This window comes from Pimephales promelas, chromosome 7 (assembly GCF_988280905.1).
Source record: "Pimephales promelas chromosome 7, fPimPro1.hap1.1, whole genome shotgun sequence".
Taxonomy (NCBI): domain Eukaryota; kingdom Metazoa; phylum Chordata; class Actinopteri; order Cypriniformes; family Leuciscidae; genus Pimephales; species Pimephales promelas.
In genome coordinates this window covers 18,886,476-18,907,018 of record NC_142775.1, presented here as the reverse complement: position 1 = coordinate 18,907,018, position 20,543 = coordinate 18,886,476, and the positions used below count along the sequence as shown (strand labels likewise).

The following is a 20,543-nucleotide window of genomic DNA, read 5'->3' as shown; positions in this document are numbered from 1 at the left end:
GATGCCAGGAGGACTGCGGGGCCTCAGGCCTCAGTCCGGCCCCTGATAGACTGTCCCACTCACCATAATACACTGAGACCTCAGCCCATTAACATCCCTACAACAGCTTAAGAATGGGAGAAAAGGTAGAATTAGTTATGATTTGGGGAAAACGTTCTTTCAACGTTTCGACCATCTTTTTTTCGACCATTTTTTGACAGTCAGCATAAAGAAACCCAACCCGTCGTCCAAGTGTGTAGAGAAAGCACCAAGTGAGTGTGTGTTTATGAGTAGAAGGGGGTGGGGGTGAGGAATCTCAGACTGCCAGGCAAATACTTACCATTTGTCTGTGCAAGAGCATCTGCAGGCCCCCAAATCCCCACGTTTTGTACGAACAAATTGGCAGAGCGCGGGGTCTTGTTTGCCCAGCCTCTTTGGGTGGCTGTGGGAAGTGGGTAGGGCTGATGAGAAGTGGGTGGGAGAAATCCCCATCAAAGAGTGCCGTGCCTGGGAACAGAAGAACTGGATGCCCTGGTCTGAGAACTGGCCTCCATCAGAAAGAGTGAAGTCTAAAGTAACCAGTGGGGAGACTCATCTGCCTGACCTGACACAAATACAACTGAATAGAGCGAAACCAGTCCAGAACGTGACATTATCAGATCACACAACAGCAGAGGCAGCAGTGGGAAATTATATTATATTATATTAAAAATGTAAATGAAAAAATACATAATTTTTCACTAATGCATTCATTTAATAAAAAGTGACTGTGAAACCCTTTATAAATGTTACAAAAGATTTCTATTTCAAATAAATGATGTTCTTTTGAACTTTCTATTCATCTAATAATCCTGAAAAAAAAGTATGTTTCCACAAAAATATTAACACAACACAGATAATAAGAAATGTTTGAGTTTTAAATCAGCATATTAGAGTGATTTCTGAAGGATCATTTGACACTGAAGACTGGAGATATGATTGCTGAAAGTTCAGCTTTAACATTACATGTAAAGAAAAAGAAACGATAGATAACAATAATTTTTTAATGCATTATTTATGCCTTGTAATGCACCTTAAATGCATGGTACGGTCTCATGAATAATTGTAACCAGTTACAATACATTATAATACTTATGTTACATCTTTATAACGCATAATGCATTAAAACACGACAAACAACCAATTTCAGATGTAAAAAGGAATCTGCAAACATTATGCATTACAAAATATGACATTATGAATACCCGTATAATGCATTATACATAAAGCCTTTATGTAAAAATATCTTTTGAACAGACATTGATGTTAAAGGTGTTACAAATTACCCCAATGTCTATACACAGATTTTAAATCATAACATATTTTAGAAAGAAATATAAGCAGTTATGATAGGATTGTCTTTGTGTTCACAGCCTATAAACTCATACCTCAATAAGATGCGGGTGGCTGCTCAGGAAATGAGTGTGTGGATGGACCGCAGAGGTGCATGATGCCATATGATGATCAGTGCCTCTAGCTAGACGACTACTCCTGTTAGTCTAAACACACCTGTTTCCTTTTATCTCACTGTCTTTCTGCAGTTTCCAGGACACACTTCTCCCTTCACCACCTGATTTCCTATTTATAGACAATCACTTTAAAAATTAGCCATGAACATTTGAACATATGTCAGATGGAGCAAATGTATTAAATGTTATTATAATATTTGGTTTCTTCTCTTTAGGCTAGGAGAGAATAGGTTAAGCTATGCCACTTTTTACATCATACTCTAGGCAAAGAGAAATACAAATATTACAGATTGTCTGCTATTAAATTACATTAAAGGAGTAGTTCACTTTAAAAAAAAAAAAACTTTTGCTGATAATTTACTCACCACTATGTCATCCAAGAAGATGTCCACGTCTTTCTTTCTTCAGTCAAAAAGAAATTAAGGTTTTTGATGAAAACATTCCAGGATTTTCTCCATATAATAGACTTAATTGGGAACCAAATGGCTCAAGCTCCAAATGAGTTTTAGTGCAGCTTCAAAGGGCTTTAAACGACACCAGACGATGAATAACGGGTCCTTGATAAAACCATTTGAGTGATTACTCGAAAAAAGATTTGTTCATTTTGATGAACGAGTTTAAACAGGAGAGTCACGAACGCTCATCACAGAACAGAGCAAGGCGAGCATTTGTGCTTATAAAACTTAAACTTTTTTTATTTTATTTTTAAATGACTGATCGTTTTTGCTTGATAAGACCCCAATTCATCGTCTGGTGTCGTTTAAAGCCCTTTGAAGCATCACTGAAACTCTCGAACCGTTTGGTTCCCATTGAAGTCCATTATATATCAAAAACCTTAATTTATTTTTGACTGAAGATAGAAAGACATGGACATCTTGGATGACATGGGGGTGAGTAAATTATCAGCAAACGTTTGTTTTGTTTTTTAAAAAAAAGTGAACTACTCATTTAAGCACCAAAAATCAACGAACAAGAAATGTTCAAAAACATTAAAAAAACCTTACCGATCCCAAACTTGTGAATAGTAGTGTAGATTCACATTTGAAATGCAATTCTGCATCGTGTTTGTTAACTCAAATCACAATCAGAATTGAAGTGTAATATAAAAAGCATTCTCAATTTAATTCTGAATGGCACACAACCCGTCATACAGTTGACTTTGTCAATTATTAAAGAAAATATTTTGAGTTTGAAATAACTTGATTTTCAGACATTACTGCATTACATTAAGTGCTGACTAAATGACTATACACTGTCATTTTATATATATATTTTTTAATTACTTTATTTTCAATTTCAAAAAGTTCAAACTTCATTTTTGAACACACGGTGTCTAATATATTTAAAGAGCACAGGCATGTTCAGCATTTATTGGTGCATTATATTAAGTTGATACACTAACATGATACTCTTTCCTTTACATGGCAAGTTACATATAAAAGTTTTCAAAATTAAGAAATCACAGAGCTACATTTAGTTCACATGTACTTTTCTCCAAAACAGAGAGTGCCCTCTGCTGGATATTTACCAAAATACCATTTAACACTGTCAGGCAGATACATGTTTGATTAGTAATGTCTGTCAAGTCTTTCACAGTCTTGTTTTGCAAATCACTAAAATCCCAGCAATAAATAGCCTTCTCTTTTTCATTTATGCAGTCTGATACAGATCCTATATGAGTGATAATGATGAAGATACTGATATACTGGTTGAACTTTTACTTCCCGCTGAGCTTTAGGACGTCCCTCACCATAGCACCAATCCCATCAAAAATCAAGTGCAACTTTGTTTCACACATGAATGCAGGTGTGGTCACCACCTTATTCTTCTGGTCCACATGAGCTTCGTAAGGATGGAAGGTTAAGGTTCATTCAGAAAGACAAAGCTCTCATAAAATTAATGAGAAGTAAAGTAAGTTGAAATCATAAAATGTTTAACTTTTTATCTCATAATTATGACATGGTATGTAATGATGTAATGTCATCATTTTGACTTCCATGGAGAAGAGAAGAGAAGAGAAGAGAAGAGAAGAGAAGAGAAGAGAAGAGAAGAGAAGAGAAGAGAAGAGAAGAGAAGAGAAGAGAAGAGAAGAGAAGAGAAGAGAAGAGAAGAACTCTGTACAGGTAGGATATGGTGACTTCTTTAACAGTATGTTTGGCTCCCAGTGCAGTGATGGCTTGTGTAGTACTAGCATATGGCCACTTCCCACCTTCCTCCTCCTCATGACCCACCGTCACATCCACACCAGGAAGAACTCTCGCTGCCAGCACTGGAGATATACAGCACAACCTTAAGACCAGAAGACAAGGAGTCAGTGATTTATAAAAAAAAAAAAAAAAAAAAAAAAAAAAAAACAGATCTTTTTATTTCAAAGCACACCACAACTTTTAGGCCCTGTTCCAAATGTAACCCAAAGATCCTGTGGTCTTCCTCTGAGTGCACACTAAACGCAATATATGTTAATGCCACTTTGACTGTCTGTGGAGCTTGGGTCAGCACAGGCTTGGTAAAAGTGTGCAACAGGGCGCATATCGGCTGCGAAGGGACTGCTCGCAAGCACCCTTCTGAAACATAAAATGAAAAATGGGACAGCCTACAGTCTTTTATATACGTGCTCGCAGTGGCCACTGTAACATAAATGTGCCATTTAGTTACCTATTAAGTTCCGTATCGAGTACTAAGTTTTGCTAATGACCTATAAGGCCCTAAATGGTTCAGCTTCAGTGTATTTAACCGATCTTCAATCGCCTTACAAACCATCATGCTCTTTAAAGTCACAAAACTCTAGACTTTTGGTTGTACCTAGAATATCCGAGTCCATTAAAGGAGGGAGAGCGTTTTAATATTTGGCTCCTAAACTGGAATGGCCTTCATGATAATGTTTGGGTCTCGCTCTCAATGTTTAAATCTAGATTAAAGAGAGATCTTTTTATCCAGGCATTCACATAATACATCTCATAACCATGTACTATACACCAGTCAAATAAGATCAAATGCAAATGATTACACTTAATGTAATGAACAACAGCTACGCTATTTATTTTCTATTTCCTTCTCTGTTTTATCTCAGGATGTCCATCCTGAGGTATCTAGAGAGTACATCAGCTCCGGTTTGGATCCAGCCTCTTACAAAGACTTCAGATGCCCTAATAACTGTGGAGAGATGACGTCATCTCCCGCGAGGACTTCAGAATTAACATGCTCTGAATTAACATGCACCAATGCTAAATTTGTAATAATGACTTAAATAAGCTAATTGTTTCTGCCGTAAATGAATACATTGTTGATATGTAAATGTACTTGGACACAGTCGTCTCTGAAAACAGATCACTCTTAATTGTATTGTAGACGCATGCATTTTTCTGAAAGACTGTTTTGAAATGATATGTATTGTGAAAAGCGCTATAAAAAATAATTGAACTGAAATTTGAGACAGGGCCTTATTTATCATAGCATTTGAATTTTTTTGTAATTATAAACACACTGGTTTGAAGCGCAAATAGTTTTACCCTTTATAGCACTTTGTTATTCTTGTAGTTATTTGTCTATAGAGGATAAAGAAGTCCCACATTAATATTCTCTTACTTCTTTATTGTAAAATAAGGTGAATTTAGTATTATAATTTATAACGACTTACCCAATTGGCTTTCCTGCTTTATGGAAGTCCTTTAAAACCCGCTCCACTTCCTCATTCACTTTACAGTCCTTCCCATCAATAGCAAATGTTGACCTGATGATGGTAAAGATACAGAAGACAATACACAGAGAGATGAGGACTACAACAGCAGCCAGCAGCCATATCACTCCGTAGCCCAAGACTGGTTGCCCACTGAAGCTAAGCAGGGCTGAGCCTGGTTTGTAAATGTAACTGGCCAAATTTGCCCAGTGGCCCCAAGGTCAATCATGGCCTCCCAATCATCCCTATATATATATATATATATATATCAATTGGCTGCTTCACTCTGTCTCCTCTCCACCAGTAAGCTGGTCTGCACATTGGTGGTGGTGAGGAGATTGCCCCTTTTATGTAAAGCGCTTTGAGTGCTGAGAAAAGCGCTATATAAAGGTAATGATTTATTATTAATTAATTACAACAGGAATGACAATGGCAAATTAAAAATATATCTAAATGCAAAAAGGTATTTAGCATTGGTTTTATTTTCAAAGCTTTCTTTAAAAGGCAGGTCCAGTTTAACACATTTAGTCAACTTACAGGTTTTTAGCTGCACCGAAACCACCAGGGAAGATGACCGCATCATGATTACTGGCACTCAGTTTTGCCAGGTCAATGATGTTGCCCCTTGCGATACGCGCTGATTCTGATAAGACGTTCCTATATAAAAAGAAATGTTGAGCGAGTTAATAATGTGTTAATAATTGAACTCCTACAGTTACAAAAACACAAAACTGTACAGGTATGCTAAGGTATATAAGGAATTGTTTTGACAGTGTAATCTTTTACACAGAATTTCTGAGAGGACAATTCACCTTGACTCTGTCTCCACTGGCTGACCTTTGCTGTGGTCAATCACATGCATCTGGGACACATCGGGGGCAAACATCTGAACCTCTGCACCTCCCCGACTTAGATGCACAAGGATTCTATATACACAAACGTACAGCATAAACGAGTATTCACGAAAAAGAAAAGAGTTCAAGCAATAGCTCTAAGGCTATGATGCATAAAGACACACGTGTGGGTTTCATTGAGAGAGAAAAATCTGAAATTATTTCTGACATATTTTACAGTTGTAGCGCGAACTCCTAAAGCAGGGGTGTTCAATATGGAAGGCCACTGTCCTGCAGAGTTAATCTCCGACCCCAATAAAACACAACAGAACCAGCTAAGTAAGGTCTTACTAAGCATATTAGAAACTTTCAGGCATTTGTGTTGAGGTAAATTGATGCTGAACTCTGCATGACAGACAGTGGCCCTCCACGATGGAGTTTGCCTGTCCTAGGCCCTCTAAAGTCAAACTTGGCATGAAATCCAATACAACAAGAAGACCTTCTGTTCCTTATAGAACTAGATTTTTGTGAATCCGCTGAATAACTAAAGAAAGACAAATATTATAGAGACATTTAAAAAAAAAAAAAAACTAAAAAGTTACTCACGCTGATGCCTCGTGGATTTCAGTGCCATCATAAACACCACATCCAGACAACACCTAATGAATAAAAGATTAAAAGTTAGATCACAGAACTCTTCACGTGTGTTTTGTGACGAGCTGGAGAGCAATAAACAAAAACACTAAAAGCCGTTCGGATTACTTAAAACCAACAGATCAATGAGCATCTGTCTTAAAGGGATAATTCACCCAAAAATTTAAATTTTGTCATTACTACCTCATGTTGTTCCAAACCTGTAAGGGGTTCTTTGTTCTGTTGAACACAAAAGAATATATTTTGAAGAATGTTGGTAACCAAAGTCAATGAATGTCATCTACAATTTCTGCTACTTGTACTTTTTAAAGTAGTTTTTAAAATCTGTAATTTTACTTTTACTTAAGTATGTTTTGTTTGAAGTATTGTAATTTACTACATTTTAAATCATATACGTTACAGAGTAAAACAAAATATTGCTAAGAAAATGAAACTACAACATTAATTGATTGAAAGGCATTGAATTGGCACACTTTAGGCCCCTTAGTGCCAATTTGGCATCATTTAAATGCCACGGCCTACCTGAGCATTGTTTCTGACAATGTCCATCCCTTTATTGCCACCATCTACCCATCCTCTGATGGCTACTTCCAGCAGGATAATGCACCATGTCACAAAGCTCGAATCATTTCAGATTTCAGGTTTCTTGAACATGACAATGAGTTCACTGTACTAAAATGGCCCCCTCACCAGATCTCAACCCAATAGAGCATCGGGATGTGATGGAACGGGAGCTTCGTGCCCTGGATATACATCCCACAAATCTCCATCAACTGCAAGATGCTATCCCATCAATATGGGCCAACATTTCTAAAGAACGCTTTCAGCACCTTGTTGAATCAATGCCACATAGAATTAAGGCAGTTCTAAAGGAAAAGGGGGGTCAAACAAAGTATTAGTATGGTGTTCCTAATAATCCTTTAGGATGAGCGTATAAACTGTGATATTTTCGGAGACAGTTATTATCATACTGTGAAACTCTCAGTTACTTGTTACTCAGTAACAAGTAACTGTTAACTCAGGAAATTTTAAATGAGCTACTTTTTACTAAAGTAGATTTTTAGACCACTACTTTTACTTAAACATTTACATTTTAAATAGTAATTTTACTTGAGTAGAATATAGTACTCTTTACACCTCACCTTTAAATTGAAATTTTTGGGTGAATTATCCTTTTAATGATACTGGCGGCTGACTGTACTTTCATGCCACCAGGAACTCAACCCGCTTTTGCAACTGGCACCTTGGTCTCATTTAGCGATTAGTCAAGGGGTTAAACAAGAACTTCAGTATGAATATTACTGTATTGTTGCTGTGTTCATACTCCAATGCCCGTCGGGGTTTATTCTGAAATAATTACTACCTGACAGTGATTATTTTCTCGTAAATTTACTGATTTCTACTGTTTTATGCAAATAAGCAACTTATAGACAGGGTCAGAGCCATGGCTCTGGACAGGGTCACATGAAGCGCCTCTACCAGAACTGAGAAATAACTAACGTTACTTTCAGAACACAGTAAAACCGCCTACGGAAATGCAGTTGTTTATGAAATCTCAATACAGCTCTAAAATGGGACACTAAAACGTAACGTTAGGTATTTTGACATCGAGCGCCAATAACAGTCACGTGCAATGCCAGTTTGGGTCTGCATAACTACTTACAACAGCGACTTTTGCGCTACTGAAGTTTGAAGATGCATGAAACTGAGCAGCAGCCGCCGCATATCTGAAGTGGGCAGTACGGAACAGCGAGCTCAGAGCAAACATGCTGGCGCGGGGCAAGTAGGACATGGAGGACGAAATAATATAGCCTTCTTCGGCTTTACTGGAGGATGGAAAAACATAGAAACATATCGCCACCTACAGTTTACTGTACGTTACCAACCAACAATCTAGATTTTTGAATTTAAAAGAGCTGCATCCGAGTTTAATGAATAACAATAACATGACAACGTAAATAAATTAGCTATATATGTGTGTGTCTTAATCACAATAACAACCTTTCACCATTTTTTTTATTTTCAAGTTGTAAAAGTGAATTCTTAGATTCTTACAAACATAAAAGTGTAATCTTTTGCCAAGTTACAAGCTGTCTTTAAAGATGCATGTACTTAAGTTCCATTTTTCAAAGAACAGCATCATAACATCTTGAGTAAAAGTTTGAAGTTATTATTTCTAGATTTATGTGGTTCTCACTAAACAAACAATTAGGAAACTGGATACACACATAACATAAAATAGAAAATATATTTCTTAAAGTGTAAAACAAACTGTGGGGCACTTTCCAAAACAATGTCCCTACATGGAATTTTAGCAGGGAATTGCCACAAACACCATCTTTATGGTGTTAACTATCTGTACATGAACAAAACAAACTCCAAGACATCCCATTGCAATTCTGCAAAACATTGCAAAACATCTGGGATTGGTGCAGCAAAAATAAACTAATGAACAACAGACACTTAACAATTATACAGATTGCACAAACTTGGACAGGACTTTGCCTGCACTCTTAAGGCGCTCCAGTCGCTCTTTTAGTTCTTTCCTTTTACGTGCAACAGTGGAATCTTCTTGGAGCAGCATTTCTGGATTGTTCCCTCCAATCAAGGCAAGCATTGCATTCTGAAGCTTAGAGATGTACTGGTCCAGCATGTGATACTGGACTATCAGTGGAACTTGATTAGCCAGGCGGTCAGAAGTAATCTACAAATATACAAAGTACTTAAATACGTTCTAAACCATAATAAGCAAAATTAATATTTATTTCAAGACTCTGCCACCAATAATTTAGCCTCTCCATGCATATGTGACATTTGTTTTTGATGTTAAAATCTTTCTGCTATCCCAAGATGGAAGACAGAGACAACTACAAGAAAACCAACCATACGTTTTTGGAAAACAATCATTATTCTTGCAATTGCAAAGTGGCAAAAAGATTATGCACAGAGATTAAAGAACAAAGACTCCTAAATCTTCAGGTATGTGAACCCATTCATAAATGTGTCAAATTATTACCTTAAAATAGGCAGTGAGATGTTGTGTCATCTCGCGTACATCTGCACTGATGAACTTCCTTTGCGCAATAACTGTTAGACTTTGTTTTACAGCGTCAAGCTGATTGCTGTACAGATGGTCTTGGGAGTAGACAATCCTCTCCATCTTAAATTGAGACTGTATTTTCTCCTCAGCCTTCTGAAACTGCTCATCGAGAAAATCTTCAATTGGATCTTTGGTGGCCCTTAATAGGTGAGAGAAGGCCTTGAATTGAGAGCTAACAATGTGGTTCACACAGGAACGAACAATGTCTGTAATAAAGGACACAAGAAAACAAAACAGTCAATCAAGTTAGTTACAGTAAGGCACAACAAAGTATATATGCATTGCATACTTGATATCCATCACCGATTTTGTTTTGATTTTTTTCCAAGCATGCAACACTGCAAACCATCTCTTGAAATACTGCCATTCACCTGCGACATCTTTGAGCAGCTTTAAGGCAGGTTCCTCCAGCTCCTCAATGTGTTTCTTGACAATGTTTTCGAAAGTTCTGTAGTTCACAAATCCAGGAAGCTCCTTTCCTCTACGAGTCCTAACATACTCTTCTACCTCATCTCTGAGGGTTTCCTCCGCTAGAGAGAAGATATAAAAGAAAATCAAGAAGTACACACCCCCGCAGCACAAAGGGTTCAAATCAAACACCATTTATATTGCATGCCCACAGATATTTTGATGCTGCACAGAAGTGGCTTAAATTAATTTATGAAGGAACTCAAGAAACAATCTCACAAGCTTGATGATTTATTGACGTTAATTGTCGAGAGACAACAAGACACACTGATTGTCCTTTAAAGGGGGGTTGACTGCGATTTCACTTTTTTAATTTTAAATAGTGTGTAATGTTGCTGTTGGTGCATGAATAGTAAGTGCAAAGTTGTTGCGCTGAAAGTGCAGTGTAAGCAAAAATCAGTAAGTTTAATGCCTATGGGAATGTGTCAACAACGAGATACTTCCAGTACAGTAATGTTACACAAAGTAACATTACTGTTACTGATCATTTAAATGTATTCTACAATGCTACAATGTAAATAAAATATTATTTATAAACTCACTCTTTATGGTTTTGTCATCCAGAACGCATTTCCATTTTCCAAATTCCTTCCTGATTTTGGTGAAGACCCTCATGTCTGAGCTTAGATCTTCTTCTGCCCTTTTTACTCCTTCAAGGGCATCGCTGAACTGGTGAATTTTCTGCAGAGTGCAAATCTCATCAGGCTATGAGATTTAAAAAAGGCCACATAAAAACATATGGGGTGCAACATGTGCAATTATTCCGTTAAGATTTTTACCGTAATCAGAAAATTGCTCTTCGCGTGTTCATCCGTTGGAACTCCATCTCCCAGTGCTCTAAGATCTGCAGTCGTCTTCTCTAATTTCATCTCAAGTTGTTTCTGCAACTGTGGCAGCGTTTTCTAAAGGTAAAGAAATTACATGGAAATAGAGACATTAGAAAGCTAAAGGCAATCTAGAATTCTGTATCCTATTCTGATTTTAGTCTTCGATGCTTTAAGTCATTCACTCTTTTCTATCAATGTCTCTGCTGTAACTTTGTTAGGGCTGAGTGATTAAATTAAATTTTAGTTTTGATTTATTAGCGGAATATTATTCTGTTAGATAGACTTACATTTAAAACTTAAAGCATTATTTCAAATTGTATATATTTGTTCTGTTTGTAATTTAAATCTGTTTTAATTGTATCATTGATTGTCTCATTGTCTTCAATGATTATTAGAGGACTTCCGCTTTGAGTTTCCACTTTGGTATCGAAATTGGTATAGAGAATTTTGACATTTCAGTGGCATCTAAACTTCTGATATCATAGCAACATCTTTTCCTTGTGAAAAAGAGAAGAAATTCAAATAGGATTTTGGCCTTATCACCCTATCCTAATTATGATAAATAATTGTGATTTCAATATTGATCAAAATAACCGTGATTATGATTTTTGCCACAATCGAGCAGCCTTTCTCTTTATACGCACAGTAATGTGTTCAACCAATTCTTTTGTGAGTCTTTCTGCAAGAAGGGGTACTGTAGCTTTTCCTTCCTCAAGAAGAGACCTGAAAGGAAAGAATGAATTTAAAATAATGACAAGGAAGTTAAGGACTGCAGCATAGCTACAGCATTTTGCATTATTTTTTTTATGTGAAACATGTAGAAATACATCCACAGTGTAGTTGTTGTGAAACAACAGCAATAACACATCCAGAAAAATATTACTAAAATATAACATGAGATGAATGTCATGAACATTGTATATATTAGATTATATTTCAAAAACCTCTTGCCTGCATATAAATCACACCATTGTTTTTCCACCACAGACATGAAATGGCTCATGCTTCAATTTTGAAAGAAAAGACTTGCCTGAAATGAGCATGTTCATCAAAAAAAAGTCGTTCTTTTTCCAGCGCTTTGACCAGATCAAGCTTCTCATTGATGTCTTGCTGGCCTCGGCACTTTACGATCATGTAGCCCTTCTTCAGCTGTATCACCTGATTATTGACTGTTCTGACCACAGTCTCCTCCATGCCTTTGTCCACTAAGTCCGGTTTAGTCAGAATACCTGCAGATATGAATATTTGTCGATACACTCTTATCAGTGTTTTATTTTACTATCAAGACAACAAGAACATTGTATTTGACAATAATTCACTTATTCCGTGAAATGTTGCATACCGAGGGTCCTTTGTCCGGTTGAATCTACTTTGAATGCCATCTGGAGAGCCTCAGTGGTGGCGATGTCAATGTTTGCAGGCACCACAACCAAGCTGATGGTTTCTTGTCTTTTAATGAACTTTTCAATGACATCTTTTATCTGTTACAGGAAAACAACATTAGTATTGTTTAACGGATAGACTTCTTCATGAATATTTTTTTTTGACACACATTTATTAAAAATGGCACAGTCCAACCTGTACATTTATTTGAAATTCCTATAACCACCTGCTCCAGCATTTATGTTTAAAGGAACTGTTATCCAAAATATTGGAATGCTGTAAATATTTCTAAACATTTACATATACCGTACAAATAGTGTCTTACTTGTTTCTCAATGTCTTTTGGCTGGTTTCCAGTGGCAACTCTAGCAATGCCTGGCAGATCAATGAGAGTGAGGTCAGGGACATCACTGGACTGGATCTCTAGAGTGATCATCTCATGACTGATCCCTTCTCCCTTTCCAGCCAATACTGTCTGAGCTATAAAACAATACCATGACACAAACATCCCACAGATCACAAAACAGTTCATTCAACCTTTTTAAAGACTCACAGGGAATTAAAGTTCTCAATAAAATGTATCTGTATATACTTAAATGTGTAAGCTAAGTTAACAGACCATTTAAGACAGCATTCTCTATTTCAGCAGGATCCTTCAGTTGCTTTACTTGATCCTTATATGACAGCAATCCATGCCAGTTGTTGTCCTTTTTAATTTTCTTCAGTTTCAATACCAAAGGACAGCGTGTCACAATACCTGTGTTTTAAATAATAGATGGTCAGCATCTTATTTGTATAGACTTCCTTACAATTGTAATGTAAATAAATTCAGACCTATGATTCAGCCATACGATAGATAGATAGATAGATAGATAGATAGATAGATAGATAGATAGATAGATAGATAGATAGATAGATAGATAGATAGAATGATTGATAGATTGAATGATTGATTGATTAATTGATTAATTGATTTGTGGTCATATTACCTGTTCCCCTAGGCAGTGCCACTCCAGACAGGGCTTCCAACACAGAACTCTTTCCTGAGCTCTGGTCACCTATGACAGCAATAGCTGGCAGGTTCAGGTCCTTTTCAACACCTAAAGACCTTAGAGAGTCCACTAGGTCAATGCATGGACGGACCTTCTCTTCATAGTGCTGGTTAAGACCATTAATCGTATTTCCTCCCTTTGAAGAAACGCGTGGAGACATGTCTAAACTCTGTCTGCAAAGAGAAAAATAGATAGTTCAGCCAGAGTTCTTATTATGTGGTCAACGTTTTATTCAAAATTTGCAAGCGTTGTCAAAAGTTGAGAAATAAGGAAAAAAAAAAAAAACGTTGTTAGGGCATTGTTGTGCGAATACCTGAATTTGAATAACCTCGAGTCGAATGCAGTGTTGACATTATCCATTTTAGAAAGTGAAAGTCAACAAAAAATAAACATTCAACTTATTCCTTAAAGGGTCATGAAACCCCAAACCAAATTTTCTGAGATTTTAACAGAGGTATGTGTGTTGAACACCATGGAAGACAATTTTAGCATCTGTAAAATTTAATAGTAGGGTTGAAATGGTTAAATTTGAGTTTTTTTCCGCTTTTTTCGTCTTCAGGGTTTCAAATCTTCATCGTGTCCACGTCATAGGCTGTGACGTAGCCGTGCAGTGTGAGTGCTTGATGACTCATCAGTGTCTCATAATTATTAATGAGACTAAGGGTGTATTCACACAAGGAAAGTCCAATAGTTCACTTGCTTTGGTCCGGACCAAATAAATATATATATTTTTTTTTTTGGTATGGTTCGCTTTCACACTGCTCTTTTTGCAAGTGAACCAAAATTTGTAAACAAAACCACACGTGTGCTAAGGTCGTCCATTCATTGGACAAGGATTCTCAAGGGAAATCAGGAAGTGCAAAAAAGGCTCAGCATGGAGATATTTCCATATATTTCGTACTGCAATATTTGTTTGTTTACTAATTTTGTGTTAATTCTGTACAAACTCAATATGAAGAAACTAATGAGTATCATATGATACAATGTCATCTATACGATGTTGTAATTCGGATTTTGAGAAGACAACGAGTGTTACGTTTGAGTGGTTCTATTAAACGCGGGGAAATACGACAACTCTCGTCTCTCGTGCATCTTTTCATTCGACCATCTACTGTTTTTTTTTTATCTCTGGGCAACATCTCGACTTTGCGTTACAAGTGGCACTGCACAGAAGACGGATAAGGTATAGTTTCATACACACGCTACTTCATATATATATATATATATTTCTCAGTTTCGGCTCATTTTATGAGTTCAGGCACCGGCACCTCATTGTCGTGATTATGTATTGTCTGCTTAACTTACTGTGATGAGCAGGGGCCTATACCATGAAGCCGGTTTAGGTGGCTAGCCCAATATGTTCCAGTTTAGTTTGTGCCAACCCTGGGTTTTAGGTACCATGAAAGTGATTTGGCTTTTAGCAGTGTTCATCGCCATAGTAACTTACACTCCACGGCTAACCTGATCCGGGGCAGGTTATGTTCCAGGTAAGAGGTTGCAAACCAAACTTGGACTAATCAGCTGTGAGCAAAGTGAAACATGTATGACGCAATAAAGTCACTCCACAGCAAATTATTTTAAAAGACAAAATCATGGCTTTTAGTAAATAAATTTGTATGATTTACAAATTATTTCTGTAATTATTATAACCTAAAACAATCTAATTTCAGTTCATCAATTATTATTACGCAGATTTTAAATGAATACGTATATAAAGGTAATATAAACATGCTTTAGAATCAATAAATGAAGCTATAAAATGACTAAATGTGAGCTTAAATGTTCAATTCTCTCTATACCTTTATCAACAAACTAACTTCACAACTTTTACTTGCACTGATATACAGTAGCGAGACTTTCATTTAGTTGTCCTCTTTCATAGACAGCTATTTTCTTCTTGCTGTGTAAATTTGTCTAAATTCTTAATATTTTAACACTTTTATTTAATACGTGAATTGCACTGCTTTTCTCACAAGAAATTAATTTCAATGAGTTTTGAATGAGTTTCACTCTTTCTCAGCATGTGATTGGCTGTTTGCTACTGATCTCACACCTAAACTCAAAGCCTGAGTTGACAGAGAAAGTTGATGATCAGCATCATTGTACCAACAGAGCCTGGTTGGATTGGTTTGGTTTTGTCAACTCGAAACTAAACCTGCAACCCTGAGTTTGTTCAACTACCATCATGGTACAGGCCCCAGGATGGCCGAGGCACGTGAGAGAAAGTCGCGAGGCCGGTGGTGCGATTGCTAATGAGTAGCACAGCACACCGGTCTCGCATCTCTCACGGAGGAGCGGAAGCATAACGGGGGAGCAACGAAGAGGATGATTGAGCTTCCGCTTCTCCGTGAGAGATGCAAGACTGGTGTGCTTCACAGGTGCTGCTCATTAGCAATCCCACCACCGGCCTTGCGACGTTCTCTCACGTCTCTCCGCCGTCCTGCTCACCACACTTAACATTACCTTTTATTTATTAAAGTGTAAATAATTTATTATTAAAGTATTACATATTAAAAAATTTATTAAATTACCATTTATTTATTAATTATTAAGCGTATCGTTACAGCCCTATTAATCAACATTGTCTATTTTTTGTTGTTCATATATCAATATTTTAGCATTATTAAAGCTGTGTGTATTTTTATGTTCTTTGTATAGTTGGTTTTGTCAACATTATTTTTTGTAGGCTGCAAATTGTGTATTTTCTTCATTGATTACATTGATTGTGCTAAAATGGTTATAACATATAATATAATAAAAGTTCTTCTAATATATTTTATATTGTTTGTTTTTTTGTTGTTGTTTTTTTGTATTAATACATTTATTTATTGAGATGCGAGCTCTTTTCTATTTTGAGGAAAACCTTTAGTTTTTTGGACACCTTTTGCTTGAAAGAAAAGTTGGGTAGCTAGGCTACATGATGTTGAATTAATAAATCAATCCATAACTTTTGAGTGAGTTAAATCAGTCCCTAAGAATTAACTGTCTGTAGGCTATTTATTTCCAGTGACGTTTTAATGTTTTAACGGGTCGACTATGCTTCACAATGGAATCACAAAAGACCGATGTAGAACATGCAGTGTGAGGAACACTTCAAGGTAATTTACATTCAAAGCAAAACCTGGAAACTTAGTGTTGGTGATTTCGGGTAAATGTGTTATAACCAACTGACGACGTCCAGAATGTAAGACGTGATATTTACGTTTTAAGAACGTTGCATTAACAACGTTAAAAAACAACTTTTTTATGACTTTGAAAAAAAAAAAAAAAACCGACATCTGTCGTATTAAAGACGTCGGATAAAAACGTTATCACCTTTTCACGACGACGTGAATAAAACGTTTTTGAAACGTTTTTTGTGTTTGCTGGGATTTTGTTGTGCGTTCAACAAAAATAGGCTACAACTCTTTAACGAGAAAAGTGTCTCCAATTCGTGAACGGGTTAGCTAATTGTCTTATCAACAGGCGGGAAATGGAATGAAAAAGCTAAAAATACATAAATAAATAAATGGTGGTGGAAGATCCATATTAGTGATAGTTACATCAACCGGGCTAATCTCGGTTTGTGTTAAGTGCATTATTAGAGCTAAACATTTTCTACCTAACGTTATCTATTACGTTATTATTCACACTGTCTGAAGGCTGCATAAGACCATTGTCAGGTTGGAAGCCATGTTGAATTTAAAGCACATGCTTCATCATGACTGAGGAGACTTGCTGTGCTGTGTTCGAAAAATCGCCCCCTATCCAACATTCACTATTCCCTACATTAACTTAGTTGCACTCGAAGGAGTGGATGAAGTAACGTCAAGTTAAGCGAATTCGGACACTGCAGTGCGCCGGCCGGAAGGCTATAACGTTCGCTTGTACATATATTTGCTGTTTAATAGTCATTTAAAACTCAGCTATGGAAACTAGACATTAATTAAACAATGAATTAAAAAGTAATTTAGACCTGTACGTATGATGTTTCGCTGGACCGGTTTGGACTGGATGGATGATTGATTCGGCAGCGTGCATCTCCTGACCAACGTACGCGGGAATTCACGACTGGTGGAAAATAAATATGCAAATTCAGTATACTTCAGCCTATAGGCGTTGTTAGATATCCGGATGTTGACCTATTCTACACGCAATCGCCTCTGCCATTCATTAAACCGAGAAAAATAGAATTTTGTTTTATTTGCGATCACTGAGAAATGTTCTATTATTTAAAATGCAAAAAAAAAAAATATATATATTATTATTTTCAAGGTGAAAAGGATTAATTTGCCTGGATCCACGCCGAAGAAAACGTCTAAATGTCACGTCAAATGTCCTAGCCAACTTTCTGCTTTGTATACGTATACAATATGAATAATATATACTGCTCAAACAAATAAAGGGAACACTTAAACAACACTTAAAAAGTAAAAACATGAAAAAAGTATTTAATAAGATTATTTCATTCATTTAAATCTATGATGTGTTATTTTAGTTTTCCCTTTGAGCAGTGTATAATGAATAAAAGAGCAGGTACTATATGCATCATCCCCTAAAATAGCCTATTGCTGTCAAGGCACTATTACATGTGTAAACAGCAAGGAAAGAATTTCTGATAGCTTGTTGCAAAGATTAAGTCAGTTTGAATCAAACATATTAGCATCTTGTATTTTCATCTTGACACATTTTGTGCAGTGTGAGTTTTTCAGTCCAGAAAGCAAAAGGCAAGAAAATGGTCGAGGCACGCAGCACAGGTTCAGAAACAGTCCAGAAGGCAGGCAAACGTCCAGGGAATTTGAGGGAAACACTGAATACTCAAACGGAGAAAAATTGCTCAGAGATGTACACTTGCAGTGTAACAAAACTTCGCAGAGGACACAGGCAAAACTCAGGCTTAAATAAGGAACTCAATCACAGGTAATGACAAATAGCTGAACATAATAAAACATAAAGAGTCCATGGGGAAACATAGCACGGGAAGAGAGTGCCCTCCAGAGGCTCACGAGGGCACTACAGCTGCCGAACATCACAAATACGTTCATGAATTTAGATTTACATTTGGACTCTTTTTTAACGCAGTTCAGGAGCCATGAATGTTTGTTACCAGCTGTTGACAAGACGTGCTGCAGCTCGACCAATATTTTGCGTTAAGCAGGCCTACATGACCGACCGACCAATTAAATGGTGCCATTTAAAATAATAACTAACGTTACAAAAAAAAAAAAAAATACACACACACACACACACACAATGAATGGCGTCGCGACTCGCGGCCAGACTCGTTTATTTTAGGTCCAAAAAGATGACATGTCCGGGAAAAAGAGGACGTATGGTTACCCTAGTTTAACACTTTATAGTAATTTAAATTCACACTGTCGCTCGGATAGCCCAAGTAAACATTTGCGCTATAATGTAGGCACTTATAACACAGCATTACGTTAACTTACCTTCTTCCTGTCAGTGACTGCGACACTGGATGAACAGCTGGGTCTTGAAGCCGAGCGCGTCGGTTAATATTTGGAAATTGGATGGATGGACCGGGCTTCAACTGGGTCTTAAAGCCGAACGCGTCGGTTAATATCTGAAAATATAACTTTACCAAAAAGTATTGGAGAGAACATAGAAAGTTAGGAAGCACAACCGAGTATTAAGAAATTGGCTGGCTGCTTTATAGCGGACAAAAAACAGTCAACAGGAGATACACACATGGAAATAGGCCTAATTGGCTGAAGATTTAGGAAAAAGCGCAAATAATACTTTGCAAGACGTAGGCCTACAACGAAAAAAAAACAACAACCGTTTACAGTATGGCTATAGGCTAGTGTAATAACTCACCCGTGTATCTTCTGTCAGCTGCGGTGCAACCGTTGAAATTTGAACTTTAACCCAACGTGCTGGTTATTATAGAAACAACCCAATAAATGTTCTGAATAACCCAACAGAACGACCCAATATTTTTTTACCCAGCTATTGGGTACACAAAACAACCCAACGTTTTTTAGAGTGTAGTCGTGATCAGAATTAATGGTACCCCTGGTAAACATGATCAAAACTGGCGGTAGCCTAAAAAATAAATCTGCATTGTTTAACCCTTTGACCTTTCATTCAAAAAAATTGTCAAAAATCTAACCTTTCATTGAGGTAAAATAATTGAAAGTGAGGGGGAAATCACATTATGAAATAAATGTTTTTTTTTTTTTTGTTGTTGTTTGTTGTTTGTTTTCTCCAAAACACGTTGGTCACAATTATTTGCACCCTTTTATTGATAACTTTTTGCAATCTCCCACTGCTATAAGATAACAGTCTTCTCCTATAATGCCTGATGAGTTTGGAGAACACCTGACAAGATATCAGAGAGTATTCCTCCATACAGAATCTCTCCAGATTCTTCTGATTCCTAGATCCATGTTGGTGCTTCTTTTCTGCAGTTCAGCCCACTCATCAGGTCAGGGAACTAGGACGGTCATGGCAACACAATTTTTGTGTTGATTTTGATGTTTGTTTTGGATCGTTATCCTGATGGAAGGTTTTGATTTTTTATCTGTTGATATTTGGTTGAATCGACAATGTAATTTTTGAACAAGAAATCCAGGACCTCCAGCAGAAAATATGCCCACAAGTTACATTAAAGATCCAATGGTATATTAAATTGTACACATGGGATAATTTTTATCCCTGTGTGCAAACCCATCTTGGTCATATTTCCAAAAAGAATCTGTTATTCTGAATGCCAGTCTTGACACCGGCTCAGTGATTGACAGCTGCACACTCTCCTCAAAACATTGGATTCATTCGTGCTGTGCCATGTCGAAGTACAACCCACTTAAAGTTGATAATTCCTCGAACGACTGCAATTGCAGATTTCAAACAGAGATGGCGACAAAGAGGAATAGCGGCTTTTTTAGCGGAATTGAGACTTCTTAATTTGTGTCCTGATAGTGGAAATGGGGATTAGTCACCCTGTTGTGATAAATATACTTCAGAGATATTTTACTCATAAAAAATTCTAGAGGTGCCAATAATTGTGGCCAACGTGTTTTGGAGAAAAACATTTATTTCATAATTTGATTTTCCCCCACTT

At 36.8% G+C, this 20,543-nt stretch overlaps 2 protein-coding genes across 4 annotated transcripts; both read right to left on the bottom strand.

Moving 5' to 3' along the window:
- Window positions 1–2,828: 2,828 nt before the first annotated feature.
- gatd3 (glutamine amidotransferase class 1 domain containing 3) lies at window positions 2,829–8,476 on the bottom strand. Of its 2 annotated transcripts, XM_039656093.2 has the most exons (7): window positions 8,314–8,476; window positions 6,603–6,655; window positions 5,976–6,089; window positions 5,701–5,820; window positions 5,125–5,217; window positions 3,620–3,776; window positions 2,829–3,333 (listed from the first exon to the last, which is right to left on the bottom strand). In XM_039656093.2, the coding sequence occupies exons 1-7, from the start codon at window positions 8,440–8,442 to the stop codon at window positions 3,205–3,207; spliced, it is 795 nt and encodes a 264-aa protein (XP_039512027.2). In that variant the 5' UTR covers window positions 8,443–8,476; the 3' UTR covers window positions 2,829–3,204. The 2 variants fall into 2 exon arrangements, with proteins under 2 accessions (XP_039512027.2, XP_088989299.1); XM_089133173.1 differs by having other exon boundaries at window positions 2,829–3,776.
- A 118-nt stretch (window positions 8,477–8,594) lies between these two features.
- Window positions 8,595–19,129, bottom strand: LOC120466685 (interferon-induced GTP-binding protein Mx). 2 transcript variants are annotated; one of them, XM_089133172.1, is made up of 12 exons: window positions 18,910–19,129; window positions 13,418–13,653; window positions 13,048–13,185; window positions 12,754–12,908; window positions 12,388–12,526; window positions 12,076–12,274; window positions 11,690–11,768; window positions 10,998–11,120; window positions 10,761–10,899; window positions 10,122–10,280; window positions 9,667–9,956; window positions 8,595–9,354 (listed from the first exon to the last, which is right to left on the bottom strand). In XM_089133172.1, exons 2-12 carry the CDS (start codon window positions 13,638–13,640, stop codon window positions 9,121–9,123), a joined length of 1,878 nt encoding a protein of 625 aa, XP_088989298.1. In that variant the 5' UTR covers window positions 13,641–13,653; window positions 18,910–19,129; the 3' UTR covers window positions 8,595–9,120. The 2 variants fall into 2 exon arrangements, with proteins under 2 accessions (XP_088989298.1, XP_039511187.2); XM_039655253.2 differs by lacking the exon at window positions 18,910–19,129 and adding an exon at window positions 17,436–17,569.
- Between the last annotated feature and the right edge of the window lie 1,414 nt (window positions 19,130–20,543).

Bases quoted from the DNA above. Each gene is read 5' to 3' on its own strand.
- gatd3 (XM_089133173.1), bottom strand. From the start codon at position 8,442: ATGTCCTACTTGCCCCGCGCCAGCATGTTTGCTCTGAGCTCGCTGTTC. The intron at 6,656-8,313 runs GTAAGTAGTTAT...TTTATTCATTAG, and splicing joins GTAGCGCAAAAGTCGCTGTT to GTGTTGTCTGGATGTGGTGT. The intron at 5,821-5,975 runs GTGAATTGTCCT...CTTTTTATATAG, and splicing joins CCAGTGGAGACAGAGTCAAG to GAACGTCTTATCAGAATCAG.
- LOC120466685 (XM_039655253.2), bottom strand. From the start codon at position 17,500: ATGCACGCTGCCGAATCAATCATCCATCCAGTCCAAACCGGTCCAGCG. The intron at 12,275-12,387 runs GTATGCAACATT...TCATATCTGCAG, and splicing joins AACCGGACAAAGGACCCTCG to GTATTCTGACTAAACCGGAC. The intron at 9,957-10,121 runs GTGAATGGCAGT...CCTTTATTACAG, and splicing joins GCTGCTCAAAGATGTCGCAG to ACATTGTTCGTTCCTGTGTG.